Here is a 17,868-nt window from a genome sequence, read left to right as displayed (position 1 = left end):
AACGTTGCTATCTGATTATGCGAGTAGCAGCGACGTATCAGTAATCCCCATAGTGGGAATGGGCGGGGTTGGTAAGACAACCCTTGCTCAGGTCCTTTACAACGACGACACAATAAAAGAGCATTTTGATGTTACCGCTTGGGCATGTGTTTCCGAAGATTTTGATGCTATGAGGGTAACTAAAACCCTTATTGAATCAATTAGCTCAAAACCTTGCAGTCTTCCAGATAGCTTGCTTCAAGTTGAACTAAGGGAACAAGTGAGGGGGAAAAAGTTCCTATTTGTGTTGGACGACCTTTGGAATGACAAGAAGAGTGATTGGGGTCTTGTACGGGTTCCTTTTACTTATGGGGCGAGGGGAAGTAAGGTCATTGTAACAACGAGAAACGAAAGTGTTGCATCCCTGGTGCGCACCGTGCCTATTCACTACTTGAAACATTTGTCGGATGAAGATTGTTGGTTGTTACTCGCAAAACATGCATTTAGAAATGAAAATCCTGGTGCGCATTCAGACTTGGAAGAAATTGGTAAGCAAATTGCACGCAAGTGCAATGGTCTTCCTTTAGCTGCAAAAGCGCTTGGGGGTCTCTTAGGTTGTAATGTGGATTACGAGGAATGGAGTCACATATTGAACAACAAACTTTGGGAGAAACTGCATGATGAGGGTGTTCTTCCATCATTAAGATTGAGTTACCATTATCTCCCTACTTATTTGAAACAATGCTTTGCTTATTTCTCAATTTTCCCAAAGGACTGTGAATTTGAAAAGGAAAATATAATTCAACTTTGGATGGCACTGGGTTTAATTCCAGAAGCTAAGAGTGGTGAAGGATTGGAAGAGGTCGGCAAGGGATGCTTTGATGAACTATTGTCACGATCACTACTTCAAATATCATTAACTGGGAAATCAAGTTTCACAATGCATGATCTCATTAACGACTTGGCTATGTCCGTGTCTGGAAAATTTTGTTTTAGGTTGGATGAGGGAGAGCCACGTGATCCTAAACGAGTTCGGCATTTGTCATATATGAGAGGAAGATTTGATACTGCTGCAAAATTTAAGCCATTGGACGAAATTAAGTGTTTGCGAACCTTACTTCCTATGTCTTTAAGACCATACAAGGGGTGGGAGGAGAACTATGTAAGCGTTAAGGTTCTAGAGGACTTGTTACCAGTACTAAAATGTTTAAGGGTGTTGTCACTGTCAAGATATAAAAATATCACTCGAATACCTAATAGCATTGGTAAACACTTGCACTTGCGCTACATTGATTTCTCTTACACTGCAATTGAAAGGTTACCAGATACGGTGTGTACTCTCTACAATTTGCAAACTCTATTGTTGTTCGGTTGTTCCTCACTTGTTGAATTGCCTGCAGACATGAGAAAATTGATAAATTTGCGTCACCTTGATATTGGTCGAACTCGTGTAGAAGAGATGCCGGTACAAATGGGTAGTTTAAAAAGTTTGAGAACATTGACTGTTTTTGTGTTGGGGAAATCTACTGGGTCAAGTGGCATTGGAGAATTGGGGCAATTGTCCCACCTTCGAGGAAAATTATCTATCAGGAATGTGCAAAATGTAGTCAATTCTATGGATGCCTCGGGGGCCAATTTGAAGGATAAGAAACATCTCAGCGAAGTAGTGTTGGCATGGGGTCTTAAGGATGAATATGATACCATCAAAGAGAGACATGTACTTGGAAGCCTACAACCTTCCGTAAATCTGGCGAAGCTGACCATCAGATTTTACGGTGGAACCAGGTTTCCGGATTGGTTGGGAGACCCTTCCTTCTCCAACATACAAGTCATGCGTCTCACTGGTTGTAGGACTTGTTTGTGGTTGCCACCAGTTGGGCGGTTACCCGCTCTCAAAGAGCTCTATATAGAAGGGATGAAATCTGTCACGAGTATTGGTGTTGAGTTCTACAGGGGTAATGGAGCTTCTTTAATTCAGCCATTTCAATCTCTCAAGAAGCTAGAGTTGAAAGAGATGCCGGAGTGGGAGGAATGGCTACCTTGTCCAGGCAGAGGTCAATCTCTAGACTTTCCTCGTCTCGAGGAGCTGACTTTAGAGAATTGTCCGAAGCTGAGGGGAAACTTGCCCGATCATCTTCCTTGCTTGAGAAAACTTTATGTGTCCCACTGCGGGGTTCTACATGAAAGGGCTACCAGAACGAGATGGATACCGTGGTCTCTCATCGTTAACACGGAGTCCTTGCGACAATCTCTTGAAGAAGTGAAGATATTTGGATGCCCTGGTCTCTCGTCGTTACTAGAGACGGAGTCGCTTTCCTCGCTTGCCAAACTTGAGATTCAATTTTTTAGTCGCAGAGAGTGCTTGCGGCCGCACTTGAGCAATTGTCTTCAAGTTTTGACTCTGTATAACTGCGCATCACTCTTGTCGTTCCCTAGAAATGGTCTACCCACTTCGTTGACACGTGTTAGTATAAACGATTGCAGGAGATTAGAATTCCTATCTCATGAGATGATGGCCAAATTGACATCCCTTCAAGAATTGGATTTGTGGGACAGCTGTGATTCACTGAGGTCCTTCCCGCTGGGCGTTTTCCCCAAACTTTCATTTCTTACTATCGGCAGAATTAAAAATCTAGAATCCCTTTCCATTGGTGACAAGTGTTTGCTTTATACTCATAATTATGATCAAGTGTTTGCTTCCAACATAATGCTAAAATATCTCGGTATCTATAGTTGTCCAAATCTGGTCTCTTTTCCCCACGGGGTATTGCCCACTCCCAAACTGACTTATTTTACAGTCGATGGATGCGAGAATTTGAAGTTATTGCCCGACCGATTACACACCCTCACAGCCCTTCGAGATTTGTGTATACACGGATTTCCAAATGTTGAGTCATTTGCAGAAGGGGGTTTGCCTCCCAACCTACAATCATTTGCAATCAGTGGTTGTGAGAAACTGAAGCCTTCAGTGGAGTACTGGGGTTTGCAACGACTTGTCTCCCTTCGAACATTTCTGATCTGGGAAAGCGAGGATGTGTTGGAGACGTTGCTCAAGGAACAGCTGCTCCCTACCACTCTTCCCGAACTCCAAATCGGTGGGATGAAAAGTCTGAAATCTTTGGAGGGACTTCAACACCTCACTTGTCTTCAAGAGCTCCACTTGAGCTCGTGTGATAGTCTCGAATTCCTGCCAAAAGAGGGTCTTCCGGCATCGCTCTCTTTCCTGAGCATCGAGAATTGCCCTTCTCTGACGAAGAGGTGTCAGCAGAAGACGGGAGAAGAGTGGAGCAAGATAGCTCACATTCCTTGCATCAAGATAGGCGACGGGACAGGATGGAACAACAGTGTCATCATTTGAGATCTCAGGTCAAAGTGAGGTACGTACATGGCACCATTTTCATTCCATAGCCAAGATTCAGATTCTGTAGTAGTTTCATCTCAAGTAAAATGTGAAGGCATTATTCCAAAGGCTTTTGTAAATATGTTACATCTATCTTTAGGTTTATGTATTAGTCAAATGTTAACCGTGAAATTCAACTATGCTTTCAGGGCAGAATTATGTCACTGATAGCAAACCTGGAATTGTAAAGATTGGATTATCTAAAGCCAATGATTTTAACGTCCATCAATTAATTGTCCATGAATGGTTCTCCTGCAGTGTGGCATGAATATGATTCTCCTTCAATTGGATAGGTAACCCTTGGAATGTTGTTTTACTCATTACTGCTTTATTTTCAATACAACCAGCATATGCCTTCTCATCTTCTCTTCATGTTGCTGCCATCTTCGAGTGGGTGCAGATATGTTCTTTTTGTACATACACAGCTGTTGCAGTGAGAACGGGTGACGATGACCACAAAACAAAAATGAAGGCCAGGTTTCTTTGGAGCACTGCCTGCATGCTTGCGCTTGTTGGAAGTCAGTACATTACGTTACTAGAGCAGGTGGGTAGTTGCTACACTACACATTTCACAGGAACGATATTTCATATGTTGAAAACTGCAGATAACAAAAATTGAGATCCATTTCACTTTTGTTTCTTCAAAATTGTTTCTGAAAAGTTCATAAACATACTTTTTTCCCTTTCTAAGTGTGATAAAGAGAGACGGAGATAGTCAGATAGACGTTGATTATATTCATTAATATAAAGAAAAAGTCCACTTGTTAACCGTGTGCATAATAAAGTGAATAGCTCATGTATATGTTGATGCTAACTCAATCTATTTATTGGTTGGAATTATTTAAGAAGCTGAACGAATTAGGTTTCATTTTAAGATCCATTTGCTTGGTTACTAAAGATCAATCAATCGTTTATAATTTCACCATAATTGAATTTAGGAGCATTCAGATATGTTGAGCTGGGGTATGAAAAAGGAAAGCACTTGTGTTGGCATCCTATCAAAACGGATATGAGAAGAAACAGGATTTTCACAACTTAATGTGGAAATGAAGTGGGAGAACACATCGATCTGAAGGTAAAGCTCTGTCTTCTTTCACTACATTAATTGTCCACAAACCTTCCATGAATTTTTGTTGCATGTCCTCATACTCTCCTTAAAGAAAAAGATCCTGCACTTTTATTTTTATCTGAAATTTTGCCTATTGTCACAGCCTATGAGCATCTTATTCTCTGGAAGTGATCCAAAGGAACTGAGAGATTACAGCATTTTTCTCTGCCATTGGGGATGTTATGAGCCGAAGAAACAAGGGAGATGGATGTTGAAAGCAAGGATGGTTCGCCACAAAAACGTATGGCTTCAAACAAGGTTTTAGTGACATTTAAGATGCCCTCCATTTTTTTTTAGGAAACCAGTGTGAACCAGTGTTGGTTCACCAAGAAAACGAGGGAAGAAGAAATCACTTGATGGAAGCAATGATATGAACTTGGATGCATCTCCAAAATCTGATGAGCAGGAAACTAAGAAAACAAAGCAGGAAGAGTTGATGGAAATTTGTAATGGCAGCAGAGATGGTGCTGCTGCTATGAGAAATAAGAATGTCGATGCCAAGGAAGTCAGAAAGCATCTTAAAGTCGAGGATTGAGACTCAAGAGGTTGATTTTGGCAGCAGAGATGGTGGTGCTGTTGATTATAGATTTTTCTTTGTGAATTCATATTGATATTGTTGTTGGTTGGTTTTAGTTCTGTTTAAGAGGGCTTATGGTCTTGAGTTTTTGCAGGCAATGTGTGTTGGTTCACATAGCAAATGAGAGAAGGAGAACGTCCTTGATCAGAAGATGTAAAGTACTCGGATGTAGCAAAGCAGGACAAGTTGATGGAAACTTGTAATGCAGCAGAGATGGTGGTGCTGCTGTGAATGAGAATGATGCCAAGGGCAAGGCTGTAAGAGGGTGTCGCAGGGTCAAGGAATGCCACGTTGAGAGCAGAGAGATAGATCTTGAGCTTCCCCTACCTCAGGGCACCATTGGAAAATGCTCTCCAGTTTTTGAAGTTCTGTGAAACATTTAGCGAGGTAATTCTTACTTTTGTTCTATTATATATTTGATTAAAAGTTTCTCTAATCTTGTTTTAATTGATTTTGTGCACCACTTTACTGTGCTAAAAACATTCCTGAACTTCCAATTCACTTGAAATCTCTTTTTCTTTTCTTGTTTCTTTTAACTCTAGTGTTTTTAAATTGAAAAGTCCCAAGCTGTATCCGTTCTTCGAGAACTATCTCGTTGAGGAAGTGGACGAAGTGGATGGCCTGGACAGTACTCCATTGTTCGATTTCATAGCTATATGCTCTTCTTCATACAGGAGTAAGAAATCTGCCTAGTGTATTATAGTTATGCATAAAGTACTTTAGTAAGCTGTAATGGTGAAAATAATTCATATGGTTTACGCCAACTTTATTTTCTCTTAGATCTCTATAGCAAGCAAGCACCAACTGCTCATGGTTCCAAGATTTGGAGAACCTGATCTCCGCATCCAGGGTCTCTGTGGTTGACCCCATTATGAAGGAGTTGCCTTCTGAGTATTTTAGTGGAGGCGGGGATGGATATGATGCCTTAAGCTTCTCCCAAAATCTTAGGCTTTTGAATTTCCTCTGTGATGGGGCTCTTAATGCAAAGTAAGTAGAAGATACATAGTATGCAGATTATAACTTTGTAGTTGTCTGCTTGCTCCGTTCCGAGTGATGAGTTCTTTTCAGTCCCTTGTCCAGGACGCTGAGGGGATGGATTAAGGAGCAAAATAAAAGAGTTGTCCAACGTAAAAGGTTTGCTCTAGCAAAGAATAAGGTCATATGACAAGAAGGAAATCTTTGAGGCAAGCATCTTTCGGAGCCAACATGGAGTTCTGTTTTTAACTAAATCGATCATATATGTGCAGGAGAGAGATCTTCCAAGCAAAGTTGCTGGAGGAGATGGCTAAGAAAACCACTGCAGATAATGGCAGTGCTGTCCCAATTTCAGAGTCGGACTCCATTGTTTCATTACTCTGACGTAAGGCTGCTCAAGCTCAGACGGAGGTGGTCGATGCTATGGCCATGATACCGGAAAGTAAGTTCCCATTTCTAACATCTTTATCCTTTCAATTACCCTTTTCGCTTTCTGTAATTGATGTTAAAACCATTGTTAATACTTAACACTTGAGATGTTTTTCCATTTGGTTGAAATGGTTTCCATGTTTTGGTTCTTCATTAAAATCTGGTTAAACATGCTTGTGCCAAAATTGTTTTGACTTATTTTATAGGCGATGGAATATGTGAGGCTGTTAGAATACAGCCTTATCTTGTCGATGCTGATGGACATTGCTTTTGGAAACTGAAGGGTGATTTTGGTGAAGATATATTGCTTCAAGGTTAGTTTCAACTGTTCTAAACACAATGAGTTGATTTCCAGTTTTTGAGTTATTTCGATGTAATAATTTTTTTCCAAGTATTTTACAGATTTGGGAACCTGGGATGGGACTCCATCTGGTGAACGACAGTCCGTCTGCAGTGCTAAAGAGCCAATAGACAAATACCGCTCTTCTCCGGCTCTAAAGTACGCAGACATACATGTTTTACATTGTTAATAATAATGTTCTGATAAGGACAGTTCCCCTCCCTGCCAATCCCATTTTTTATGAACTGGTTGTTGATGCATCAACTGTTTGCTTGGCTTGCAGGGAAAAACAGGCCAAGAGGGAGCGTAGGCATTCCAAAAACTTGCAGCTTTCCCAAACTTCTTTGGAAAGCAATAGCGAAAATGGGCAGGTTTCCTAGACTCCTGATAGCAATGGCAAAAAGGGGCAGGTTTCCCAAGCTCCTGAATGCAATCGAGAGAACATGGAGCTCGGTCCTGAGGTGAATTAAACTTTTTTTAGCCCAAAAGACATTAAATTCCTTTTCTTTTTCGTAAATACATAGGAAGGGGTATACATGTGCGAGAAAATATGTATACATACAACTATACGAGTCGGCTGCCCAGGTTTCTGTATGCATTCCTACATGGGAAAGCTGTTTCCCAGTTCAGATTTCGCTCTCTACGAATCTGAAGGGGTGGCGGTCTTGAGAAACTGGCACAGCTGCCTGCGAGCAGAAAGAATTGAGAAGAGTGGTCCTGATATGTTGGGATGAGCTTTGTCATAGTTATTTCTTAACGGCTTATGAAATTTTCATGTATCTTCATCTCTTGATATATGCTCCCAGTTTAACTTTCCAACTATTGCAAAGTGCCCTGGGTTTGGTCTTTTTGTGTTCGTTTGAGATTGCTTTTGCAGGAGTCATTTTTTTCGTTCATAAGCGTTTTTTAAAAACTGATTTTATTAGAGCTTTGGACTTGGTGGGGAGTGATTTAAGAAGAGCTATAAAAGTGTTTTCTAACAACTAAACACTTTTTGACTACGTTGAGTAGAAATAGTTAAAAAGTGTTTTACGGAGAATCACATGTTAGATGCTTTTTTAGAAAGCAGCATTGGAATTTTTAATAAAAATTTCATGCTTCTTAAACTTTCCAACGTGCTTCTAATGAAAGCACTATTAGTCAAAATACGTTTATTCTAAATCAAACCCCTCCCCCTACCCCTCCCCCTCCCCCTCCCCCCACCCTGGTGGCCACGATGACTGTCGAGAGGTTGCTTCTTGAAGCACCAAAATATTTAAGTTATTGGCTCCGTTCTTAAGAGGTTGAAAAAAGTCTCTTTGTCTTGGGAAAGAGTGAGTTGTTGGGAAATTGTGAGAGATGGTACAGATATATAGGTAGATTTTGCCAAACCTTATAAATTTTAGAGCACTATGTATCTTTATTTTCGGTTTATTATTGGGGTCAAATATGGTTTGTATTGTGGTGTGGTTGTACATTGAATTTTGATTCCGCGAATACGATCATCCCCAAAATTTATTCAAACCAATAAATATACATAGTAGCTTCCTTAGCAATTTCTGATACCACTGATCTTCAACGGTACGTAGCACTAAGTAATACCAAAAATGAATGTGAGATTAATATGAAAGATCTAACAGTTGTGAAAATCAAATCTAACAGCTAAAACACACGTAGCATTGAATGTTGCGTAGATTTTATTAAGATGCAACTAAAGACTATATTTCACGTACCTAACGGTGGGGGTCTAGGTAAAAGATGCAAAAGAACATCTCACTTTAGTTGGAGAATGTAAAATACTCGAACTTATGACGATGAGCCTCTCACCTTATTGCTAATTGATTTTGGAATTAAAACGTCACCCGGCACTTCAAAAAGTCATCCTGCACTCCAAATTTATAAAAAATGTGCATGATGACATATTTGAAGTGCCAATAACAACACCAAAATGAAACGTGGACATTCCACAAAGAAGCAACATTTCCATTAAACCGAATGAAACGTCGTGGTGGTATGGAGATGAAATCAAATTCAGCAAATACATTGAAAAAACAGAGAGAATGTAATATTTTGAAGACATGTACTCTACCCTAGAGTAGACTGACCACTTCATATTGTATATGGGCTTATTAATTTCACCTAACCTTCATACACACGAAATAAATTATATGGTGGAAGCAATCAGTGAGCTTAACAGTTGAACTCATTGTAATCTATCTCCACATATGACCAGCTATTGCTTTGCTACCGATCTTTTTTCTTAAATTCATACGCTGTCCCAAGGCAACAATCATATGCTACAGTACCTTGTCAGGAATGATCATTGAACTACGAACAATTATATATCTAGAATCCGCGTGTATATCTATCGATGAGCTACGAGCAGGAGGTTTGCATGGAAAAAACCCTACCTCGTCAGTCAAAAATTCTCTCCCCAGTTGAGAACAGCAAAAATACTAAAGAACTAAAAATGCAGAGCAAACCCGGGATGAAGAACACCAATCTCCAGCTCTCTGGACTTGAAAGACTCGAATCAACACTTCTAGCGGCTTCAAGAAGTTTGCCGGTCAGATCAACTCCAATAATGCCAGCTAACGTACCAGCAGTGTTAGAAACTCCCATCACAATGCCTGCATATCTCGGGGCAACATCCATGTGATTCACTGCGAAACCAGCTCTCCCAAGCGCCAAGAAACCCAGGGCCACAGAAGAGCCGAGGACAGCTCCACCAGATGTTCTGAAAATGGGAATTGCCATCAGTGCATATTGAATTTTGAATGTCTATATTTTTGTATTGTGTAAAACCAAGTACAAGGAAAGCTCATATAAATGAGCGGAAGAAAGGAAAAGAAACAGAAGCCGAAAGAAAGGGAGGACAAGCAGAAAACATGGAAAAGTAAAGGAAAAGTAAAGGTGAGGACAAGCAGAAAACATGGAAAAGTAAAGGTACAATCAACAACTGTCACCATACACCCATGCTTTCTTCCAATACTCCCCCTCAAGCTGGATCAAAGGGATTAATTGATCCAAGCTTGAACAAAAGACGTTGAAAATCAGCAGAGGGTAATCCTTTTGTGAAAATATCCGCAAGTTGATCATGACTGCGCGTGTAGTGAGTGTCTATCACCTTGGACTGAACTTGATTTCTGACGTAGTGACAATCAACTTCAATATGTTTAGTTCGCTCATGGAATACAGGATTCAATGCAATGTGCATCGCGGCCTAATTATCACAGTGTAGGGACATGGGTTGTTGATGAGGAAAACCTAAAGTCAACAGAAGGCTTTTGAGCCAAATAAGTTCACAAGCAGTGGACGCCATAGCACGATACTCTGCCTCTGCACTAGAGCGTGCAACAACACTTTGTTTCTTGCTTTTCCAGGTAACTAGATTGCCTCCCACAAACGTACAAAACCCAGTGGTAGACTTGCGATCGAGAGAATTGCCTGCCCAGTCAGCATCAGTATAGCCTGAGATCTGAGTGTGACTATTGTTGCGCATAAGAATTCCTTTACCAATGGAACCCTTAAGATAACGTAGCACACGATGAACAATCTTCAAATGATCCATGCTTGGAGAGTGCATAAACTGGCTAACAATGCTGACAGCATATGATATATCAGGACGTGTGATAGTCAGATAAATGAGTTTGCCAACCATTCTTTGATAGTAACTTAAATTGGGAACTGGATCACCGTGAGTTTTTAGCTTCAAGTTGCTATCCAAGGGGGTACGAGCAGGCTTGCAATCTGTCATTTTTGCTTCGTGAAGAAGATCCATGACATACTTGCGTTGGTTGAGGAAGAAACCCTTGTGAGAGTGTGCCATCTCGATGCCCAGAAAGTATTTGAGAGTGCCAAGATCCTTGATAGCAAACTTGTTGTTGAGATACTGTTTAAGAGCATTAATCTCTGACATATTATCACCTGTCACAATTAGATCATCAACATAAATGAGCACAACTAGTTTACCCACTAAGCTGGAACGAACAAATAGGGAAGAATCCGCAATACTTCGACAAAAACCAACCCTTTCCAGAACATGACTGAGCTTGGCATACCATGCACGTGGACTTTGCTTGAGACCATAAATGGATTTATGGAGTTTGCACACCATTTCTGGATTGTTTGATTGAGGATGACCTGGGGGTAGCTTCATGTAAACCTCTTCTTCAAGTTCACCATGCAGGAAAGCATTTTTAACATCCATTTGAAAGAGAGGCCATGCATTGTTAATTGCAACCGACAACAATACTCTAACAGTGTTCATTTTTGCCACCGGAGCAAATGTCACTTTATAATCGACGCCATAGGTTTGTGTAAAACCTCGAGCAACCAAGCGAGCCTTATTCCTTTCGATTGTGCCATCTGAATGAAACTTTGTTTTGTACACCCAACGACTCCCCACTGCCTTCTTTCCTTTTGGAAGTTTCACTATAGTCCATGTGTTATTTTCATGGAGGGCTTGAAGCTCCTCTGCCATAGCATTTCTCCACTCACTGTGAAGATTGGCTTCTTGAAAACTTTGAGGTTCTCGAGCTTCATTAATGGCACTTAGGAATGTAGCAAAAGAAGATGAGACTTTGCTATAATCAATAACATCAGTCACGGGATACCTGGCAGTGTAGGTCACATAATCATGCAACTTGGATGGAAGTTTCCTCTCTCGTGCAGGATTGCGACGAACTGTAGGAGATTGAACTACAGGTATTTGAACAACATCATGGTTGGAAGGATCACTGGAGGGTGCAGTGTGAATCTCTGATGAGGAAGGGTTTTCATCTTCAAGATGTTCCACCGAGTGAAGGTTAACATCATCCGGCACATAATCACTAGGAGTGCATGTTGCATCTTCTCCGTTTGGATATGGAAAAGGAAATAAGTCCATCAAATGCTCCCCCTGTCTAGAGTAATCCAGTGATTGTGAGAAGTAAGGAACATGTTCTTCAAATTTAACATCCCTTGAAACAACCATTTTTCTAGTTGTTGAATTATAGCACTTGTAACCTTTTTGAGTAGATGAATAACCTAGAAAGACACATTTGGCAGCCCTTGGGTCTAGCTTGTCACGATTTTGAGTTTGAATGTGAACAAAGCATGTACACCCAAAGACTCTCAAATGGGAAAAATTGATCTTTCTATTTTTCAAGACCTCATAAGGTGATTTAAAATTCAACACTTTACTAGGCAATCTATTGATGAGATATGCTGCAGTAAGGACTCCTTGAGACCAAAACTTCTTAGGCACATTCATGTGAAACATAAGAGCCCTAGTCTTCTCAAGTAGATCTCTATTCTTCCTCTCGGCCACCCCATTTTGTTGAGGTGTTCCAACACAGCTTGTTTGGTGTAATATACCATGCGTGCTCAAGTAGTGTGACATGTTATGAGACATATATTCTGTGCCGTTATCTGATCGTAAAATATGAATTTTTGAAGCAAATTGGGTGGCCACAAGTCTATGAAAATCTTGAAAAACTTCCATCACTTCACTTTTAAATTTCAAAAGATACAACCAAGTAATCCTTGTGAAATCATCCACAAAAGTTACAAAATATTTGTATCCATCAAAAGACTTTATAGTTGGTCCCCAAACATCGGAATGCACAATTTCAAAAGGGTTACTAGCCCTAGACAAAGAGAAAGTAAATGGTAATCTAGTAAACTTAGAAAAATGACAAACATCACAAGGACTTGTAACTTTGCACATATTTGGGAACAAGGTGGATAGAACTTTTTCAGAAGGATGTGCTAGACGTTGGTGCCAAAGTTGTTGTTCTTGAGCTAAGCTTGAAGTGACTTGAAAAACCTTGGGAACTTGAATATGCTTGGAAAGATAGTAGAGACCATTTAAGAAAAATCCTTCACCAATCGTCTTCTTGGTGACTACATCCTGAAAGATCACATTTTTGGGAGAGAAAATGGCAAGACAATTTAATGAGTTTGTGATCTTGCTAACAGATAAAAGTTGAAAAGGGAATGAGGGAACATAAAGAGCCTCAGACTCGACATCACTTGAGATCAAATGTATTTTTCCTTTTCCCACAACCATAACATTTTTTCCATTGGCAACTGACACTTGGGATGGAATAGAAAATTTTTCAAATTTATGCAAGTTTGTAGACTTGTTAGTCATATGATCAGTGGCTCCAGAATCTATAATCCAATAATTATGCACATTACCAATGTTGAGAGCAGTTGAGAAGGAGTGTAAGATACCTAGGATGTCCCTTTGTACCACGCCTTCATTTCCAGCCAGGAAGCCAGCAAACTGTCCTAGTAGTGCAGTTTGATTGTTGTCACACTGATTTAGTGGTCCTTCACTATCTCCAAGACCTTGTTTCTTGTGAAGAAACATAGCAAACTCGTTGATCAGTGCAGCTGGATTAGTGGTGAACTTCAGTGCTTCATCAGAAGAAGTTGTGGCAACATGATTTGCCTTGTAAGAAGGATTGTACAAGCCTTTTGAGACACCTTTGTTATCCCTAGGAAACTTTGGTTTTAACTCTGGATGAAGAATCCAGCATCTGTCTCTTGAGTGCCTACCAGCATCACAATGGCTACATTTTAAGCCAGTTTTCTTTCCTTTGTAGCCTCTCTCCTCACCAAGTTTTTGGTTAGAGAAGTAAGCCCTAGCTTCTGGTATATTTGCCTTCATGTCCAAGGTCATGACTTTCCTTCGAACCTCTTCTCTTTGAATTGTGGCACACACACTTGAAAAAGAAGGCAGGTCAGGATTCATGAGGATATGACTTCGAAGGTCTTCGAATTCAGGACTCAGGCTTGCTAGGAGTTGGAATATTTTGTCTTCCTCGGCTCTTTTAGTTAGCACAGCAGCGTCGATGGTGTGTGGTTGATACACATTCAGCTCGTTCCACATAGTGGTCAGCTTTCCAAGATGTTGCACAAATGGCTTCCCTTCCTGTTGCAAACCAGCAATGTCCTTCTTTAACTGAAACACTCTAGCCGCATTGTTCTGATTTCCATACATTTCCTTGAGATTTTTCCAAAGAGTCATGGAGGATTCAGCATAGCTAAAAATTTCTGCAATCTTACGATCCATGGAATTGAGTAGCCACGACATGACCAACTGGTCTTTGCATAGCCAAGCATCATACTCCGGTGAGGTAGTCTCAGGCATTGGAATAGCACCATTAACATAACCAAGCTTTGATCGTCCTCCCAGAGCAAGAGAAACTGCTCTCTCCCATGGAAGATAGTTAAACTCATTTAGCAAGACAGAACTAAGACGTTGATTTGGGTTGATATCAATATCTGAGTGTGGTGATGGTGGAGTAGCATGAAAGCCGTCTCCTTCCAAATTTACTAAGCTTTCTTCAGCCATGATTGAAGGACAAGAAGCTCACAAATCTCTCAAGAGAACACCACAGAGACAGGCCGGTTAGGGTCACTGCTCTGATACCATATTGAATTTTGAATGTCTATATTCTTGTATTGTGTAAAACCAAGTACAAGGAAAGCTCATATAAATGAGCGGAAGAAAGGAAAAGAAACAGAAGCCGAAAGAAAGGGAGGACAAGCAGAAAACATGGAAAAGTAAAGGAAAAGTAAAGGTGAGGACAAGCAGAAAACATGGAAAAGTAAAGGTACAATCAACAACTGTCACCATACACCCATGCTTTCTTCCAATAGTGCAAGAGAAGCAACTATGAACCCTATAGTGTTCAAGAGCTTCCGCGTTCTGGTCACAGACAAGATTCTCTTTGTGACCAAGTGATCAGCAACATGAATGGTCGAAAATCTTTTTGTAAACCTGCAAAGATTCTAATTATACGTGGCACACAGTGGAGAAACCATTAAGGGACCAGTCCGTGGCCCATCCAAGCCTCAATTTTTTTCTTTCTCCATCTATCTTTTTGGAGTGCAGTCTTCCCTTCCCCTCCTTATCCTATCAACTTTTCTTTCTCCATCTATCTTTTTGGAGTGCAGTCTTCCCTTCCCCTCCTTATCCTATCAACTTTTCTTTGGGTTATCTTATATTTCAAAAAAAACAATAAAAAAGAAATTCATGCTTACTTTTTACCTCATATTCAAGTTTTTGGGTTTGTACATGTTTTTAGTTTTCTCTATTAAATTTACAGTCCTTTCAATTTTTATGCAAATTACTCCAATCTCTCATATTTTGAGTTTAAATTACCTATGTTTGTGAGAGACTCCGCACACATAAAATTTCAGCTTTGTTATTGGTGGTACAATGTGAGTGATTGAAAATTTATACAGAAATGTAAAGTAATAATATAGCATGAAGAATAAGACCAAAAAAACAAATAAAAATATATATTTACGAATAATAATTAACATAACAATGCAAAACTTATAAAGTTGCACATAACTAATTACTTTTCATAGTAACAAAACAGCGCTCTAGTAATAATAATTGACATAACCAATGCGGCGTCACGTGTGGCCGTGGCTATGTCGTTTTTGTTTTTTTCCGTCGTTTGTTGGCAACTTGTCCTCCTTAACGGGACTGAACTCGACTCTGAAGTGAAGACTGAGGAGACTCAGTTTTGTCTCTTCCTCCAGTTCTGCCAAGTTCAGAAAAGAAAATGAAATTCCTCGTACTCGTCTCTGCTTCCGTCGCTCTCGTCGTCGCCGTTCTCGTTCTCAATCCCGACCACCGTAAAACTCCTGCTCCCACTCTTTCAATTTTCACCAGTTTTTTTCTTTAATTTTCAGTTTTAATACTTGAATTTTATTGCAGAGTGGCGGTGGAGTTTGTGGAGGTCTCCGGTGGCGGACCTGGTGGTGAGAAATGCCAAGATATACACGAGCGACGAGTCTCTCCCTTTCGCCGATTCCATGGCTGTTCGCAACGGAAGGGTTCTTCGTCTTGGCAACTACTCCTCCGTCCAGGTTCACCATGTTTCACAATTTGAATGCTTCCTATTTAGTGACGCTTTTGAATTCTTTTAGTTTTGTCCTTTTTTCCTTCTGTTTTTCGTTTCCTGATCTCTAAACCTGTACCTCCTTATAATTTGTATGCTTCGAAATAATCTTATTTTCAACTTTAAAGTAACCATTTTGAAATGTAATTATATTCCGGAATGTATGCATGCATCATTACACACACTGAGGATTCACCTGCACGACATCCCTTGTGCTTTCTGTTTTATATGACATGTGACTAGCATTTGACAGGTCGCAGGATTTTTTTGCACTTCGAAGCTGTTGATTCTGCTTTCTGCGCGTGGGTGAATGGCATTCCGATAGGATATGGGTAATTATTTAATGGCTTTTTAATTAGTTAGCAATAACCGCACTTGTTGATCTTGTAGATTGTAGCACTCAGTTCATACAGCAATGTGAAAGTGAAGATCATTTTGCGTTTATAAAGGATGCATGGTTTGATAGGAATTTCTGTCAGATACATTAACAAGCTTCATTTCGTGCTAGGTTAGTCAGGACGGCAGACTTCCTGCTGAATTTGAAATCACCGACTACATTTACCCATCCAGTACGGACAAGAAAAATGTATTAGCTGTTCAAGTTTTCAGATGGAGTGATGGCTCTTACCTTGAAGATCAAGATCATTGGTGGTTACCTTGAAGGTTTTATTATCTTCTTGCATTTGTTTTTTCTTTTAAATACCATTAGACTGTGCGATGGTCTTTTCTTGGAGCTATTATATAGCGGGAGACTGGGGACATGTATCATGTATGCATTGATGATTTAAATATACAATAAGATCTTTCCATCTCTTCGCAAGTCAGCATGTCAGTGTGCGGATGTGTTTTTGTAAAAAATTGAAGTCATGATCTAGTTCATTAATTCGCTAATACATATTTTACGTTGGTTAGACATATAAAATGATCTTAACTATTTCCTCATCATTTTGAATAACATAAACTGCTATTTGCTCCTAACTTTACTTGGGCATTGCATGCCATTAAATCCTAAGTTTAACTTGATGTGCAGGTATTCCTTGCAGACTATTTTTTTCAAATCAACTCTGGCCGAGGACTTTTCTTATGCAGACATACAGGCAAGTATCTATTAATGGAGGAAGGATGTCTTTGTTTTAAATGATTAACTTTCTGTCAGGCTTTTGGAATATACCCGTTTATCAATGTACAATATGACGTGATTATGTTCTCTTCTTCATGCTATTTCACTACATCGAAAAGAAAAAAAAAATTATTATTTAATTTTTTTTGTTTTTTCATTTTTTTACCAGGTTGATGTGAAAATACATAACTCCAGAGAAACTTCTAAAGATAGTATTCTTTCCAACTACACAATAGAAGCTGAGGCCTTGGTCTGCTGAGCAAGTAAGGGCTCTTGATTTGTTATTTCTTTTTGTTTCTTCCTGTCTTGTTCTTAAGGTAAAAGCAACCATTTTAAGTTATATGCACTTTTTTTCTTATTAGTATTCATTGGGTCGTCGATGATTTCCAAAAGTATCTGTCAGATGCTGGACGTACCTGGGCACTGGGAATATTTTAATGTAATGTGTAGTATTTTTGTGTGCTGCACTTTTTTGCTGGATAACTTATTTTGATTTCTTATTTTTATAGGGAGAGATGGAAATTAAAAGATCGGATGAGGAGGAATCAAAAAAAAAAAAAAAAAAAAAAAAAGAGATCGGATAAGGACACATGACGTAATATGAAGGGGTGAAAATCTTTTTGTAAACCTGCACGGATTCTAGTTATACGTGGCACACAATGGCGAAGCCACTAAAGGACCAGTACGTGTCCCATCTTGCCTTTTTCTTTCTTGTTACTATTACAGATGTTGTTGCATATCAATATAGTATCCTTAAAATTCAAGTGTGTTCTTAATTTAAACTCTTTTACTTTGCAGGCCAAGCCTCATTTTTTTCTCCATCCATCTTTTTGCAGTGCAGTTTTCACTTCCCCTCCTTATTCTATCAACTTTTCCTTGGGTTATCTTATATTTCAGAAAAAAAAAAAAATCATACTTACCTTTTACCTCATATTCAAGTTTCTGGATTTGTACAATGTTTTTGGTTTTCTCTATTGAATTTACGGTCCTTCAATTTTTATGCAAATTACTCCAATCTCTTATGTTTTGAGTTCAAATTGCCTATGTATAAT

General features: G+C 39.6%; 1 protein-coding gene and 2 long non-coding RNA genes across 4 annotated transcripts; all 3 read left to right on the top strand.

Annotated features, from left to right (window-relative positions):
• Window positions 1–58: 58 nt before the first annotated feature.
• Window positions 59–7,630, top strand: LOC108867586 (putative disease resistance protein At3g14460). Its single transcript, XM_048586515.1, has 15 exons — window positions 59–2,961; window positions 3,004–3,356; window positions 3,547–3,672; window positions 3,780–3,923; window positions 4,318–4,454; window positions 4,591–4,728; window positions 4,894–5,057; window positions 5,159–5,451; window positions 5,625–5,740; window positions 5,845–6,051; window positions 6,133–6,198; window positions 6,312–6,481; window positions 6,675–6,782; window positions 6,871–6,967; window positions 7,092–7,630. Exons 1-2 carry the CDS (start codon window positions 59–61, stop codon window positions 3,335–3,337), a joined length of 3,237 nt encoding a protein of 1,078 aa, XP_048442472.1. The 3' UTR covers window positions 3,338–3,356; window positions 3,547–3,672; window positions 3,780–3,923; window positions 4,318–4,454; window positions 4,591–4,728; window positions 4,894–5,057; window positions 5,159–5,451; window positions 5,625–5,740; window positions 5,845–6,051; window positions 6,133–6,198; window positions 6,312–6,481; window positions 6,675–6,782; window positions 6,871–6,967; window positions 7,092–7,630.
• A 7,912-nt stretch (window positions 7,631–15,542) lies between these two features.
• On the top strand, window positions 15,543–16,794 carry LOC125478251. Its single transcript, XR_007259094.1, has 4 exons — window positions 15,543–15,664; window positions 15,950–16,028; window positions 16,210–16,359; window positions 16,727–16,794. It is a non-coding gene; the product is annotated as an uncharacterized LOC125478251 (long non-coding RNA).
• A 29-nt stretch (window positions 16,795–16,823) lies between these two features.
• On the top strand, window positions 16,824–17,814 carry LOC108867587. 2 transcript variants are annotated; one of them, XR_007259095.1, is made up of 3 exons: window positions 16,824–17,255; window positions 17,326–17,498; window positions 17,615–17,814. It is a non-coding gene; the product is annotated as an uncharacterized LOC108867587 (long non-coding RNA). The 2 variants fall into 2 exon arrangements; XR_001953550.2 differs by having other exon boundaries at window positions 16,831–17,079.
• Window positions 17,815–17,868: the final 54 nt, after the last annotated feature.

Source organism: the organism of the source record quoted next, unplaced genomic scaffold (genome assembly GCF_019419815.1).
Source record: "Pyrus x bretschneideri cultivar Hongxiangsu unplaced genomic scaffold, Pyrus_bretschneideri_v1 Contig24, whole genome shotgun sequence".
Lineage (NCBI taxonomy): Eukaryota > Viridiplantae > Streptophyta > Magnoliopsida > Rosales > Rosaceae > Pyrus > Pyrus x bretschneideri.
Note: the sequence above shows the minus strand (reverse complement) of the source record. Positions and strands in the feature narration are given on the sequence as shown.

What these genes read in the sequence shown, in the direction of transcription:
- LOC108867586 (XM_048586515.1), top strand. Translation starts at nt 59, where the DNA reads ATGGGCGGGGTTGGTAAGACAACCCTTGCTCAGGTCCTTTACAACGAC. An exon ending in CCTTCAGTGGAGTACTGGGG is followed by an intron (nt 2,962 to 3,003) that starts TTTGCAACGACT and finishes TCTGATCTGGGA; the next exon opens with AAGCGAGGATGTGTTGGAGA.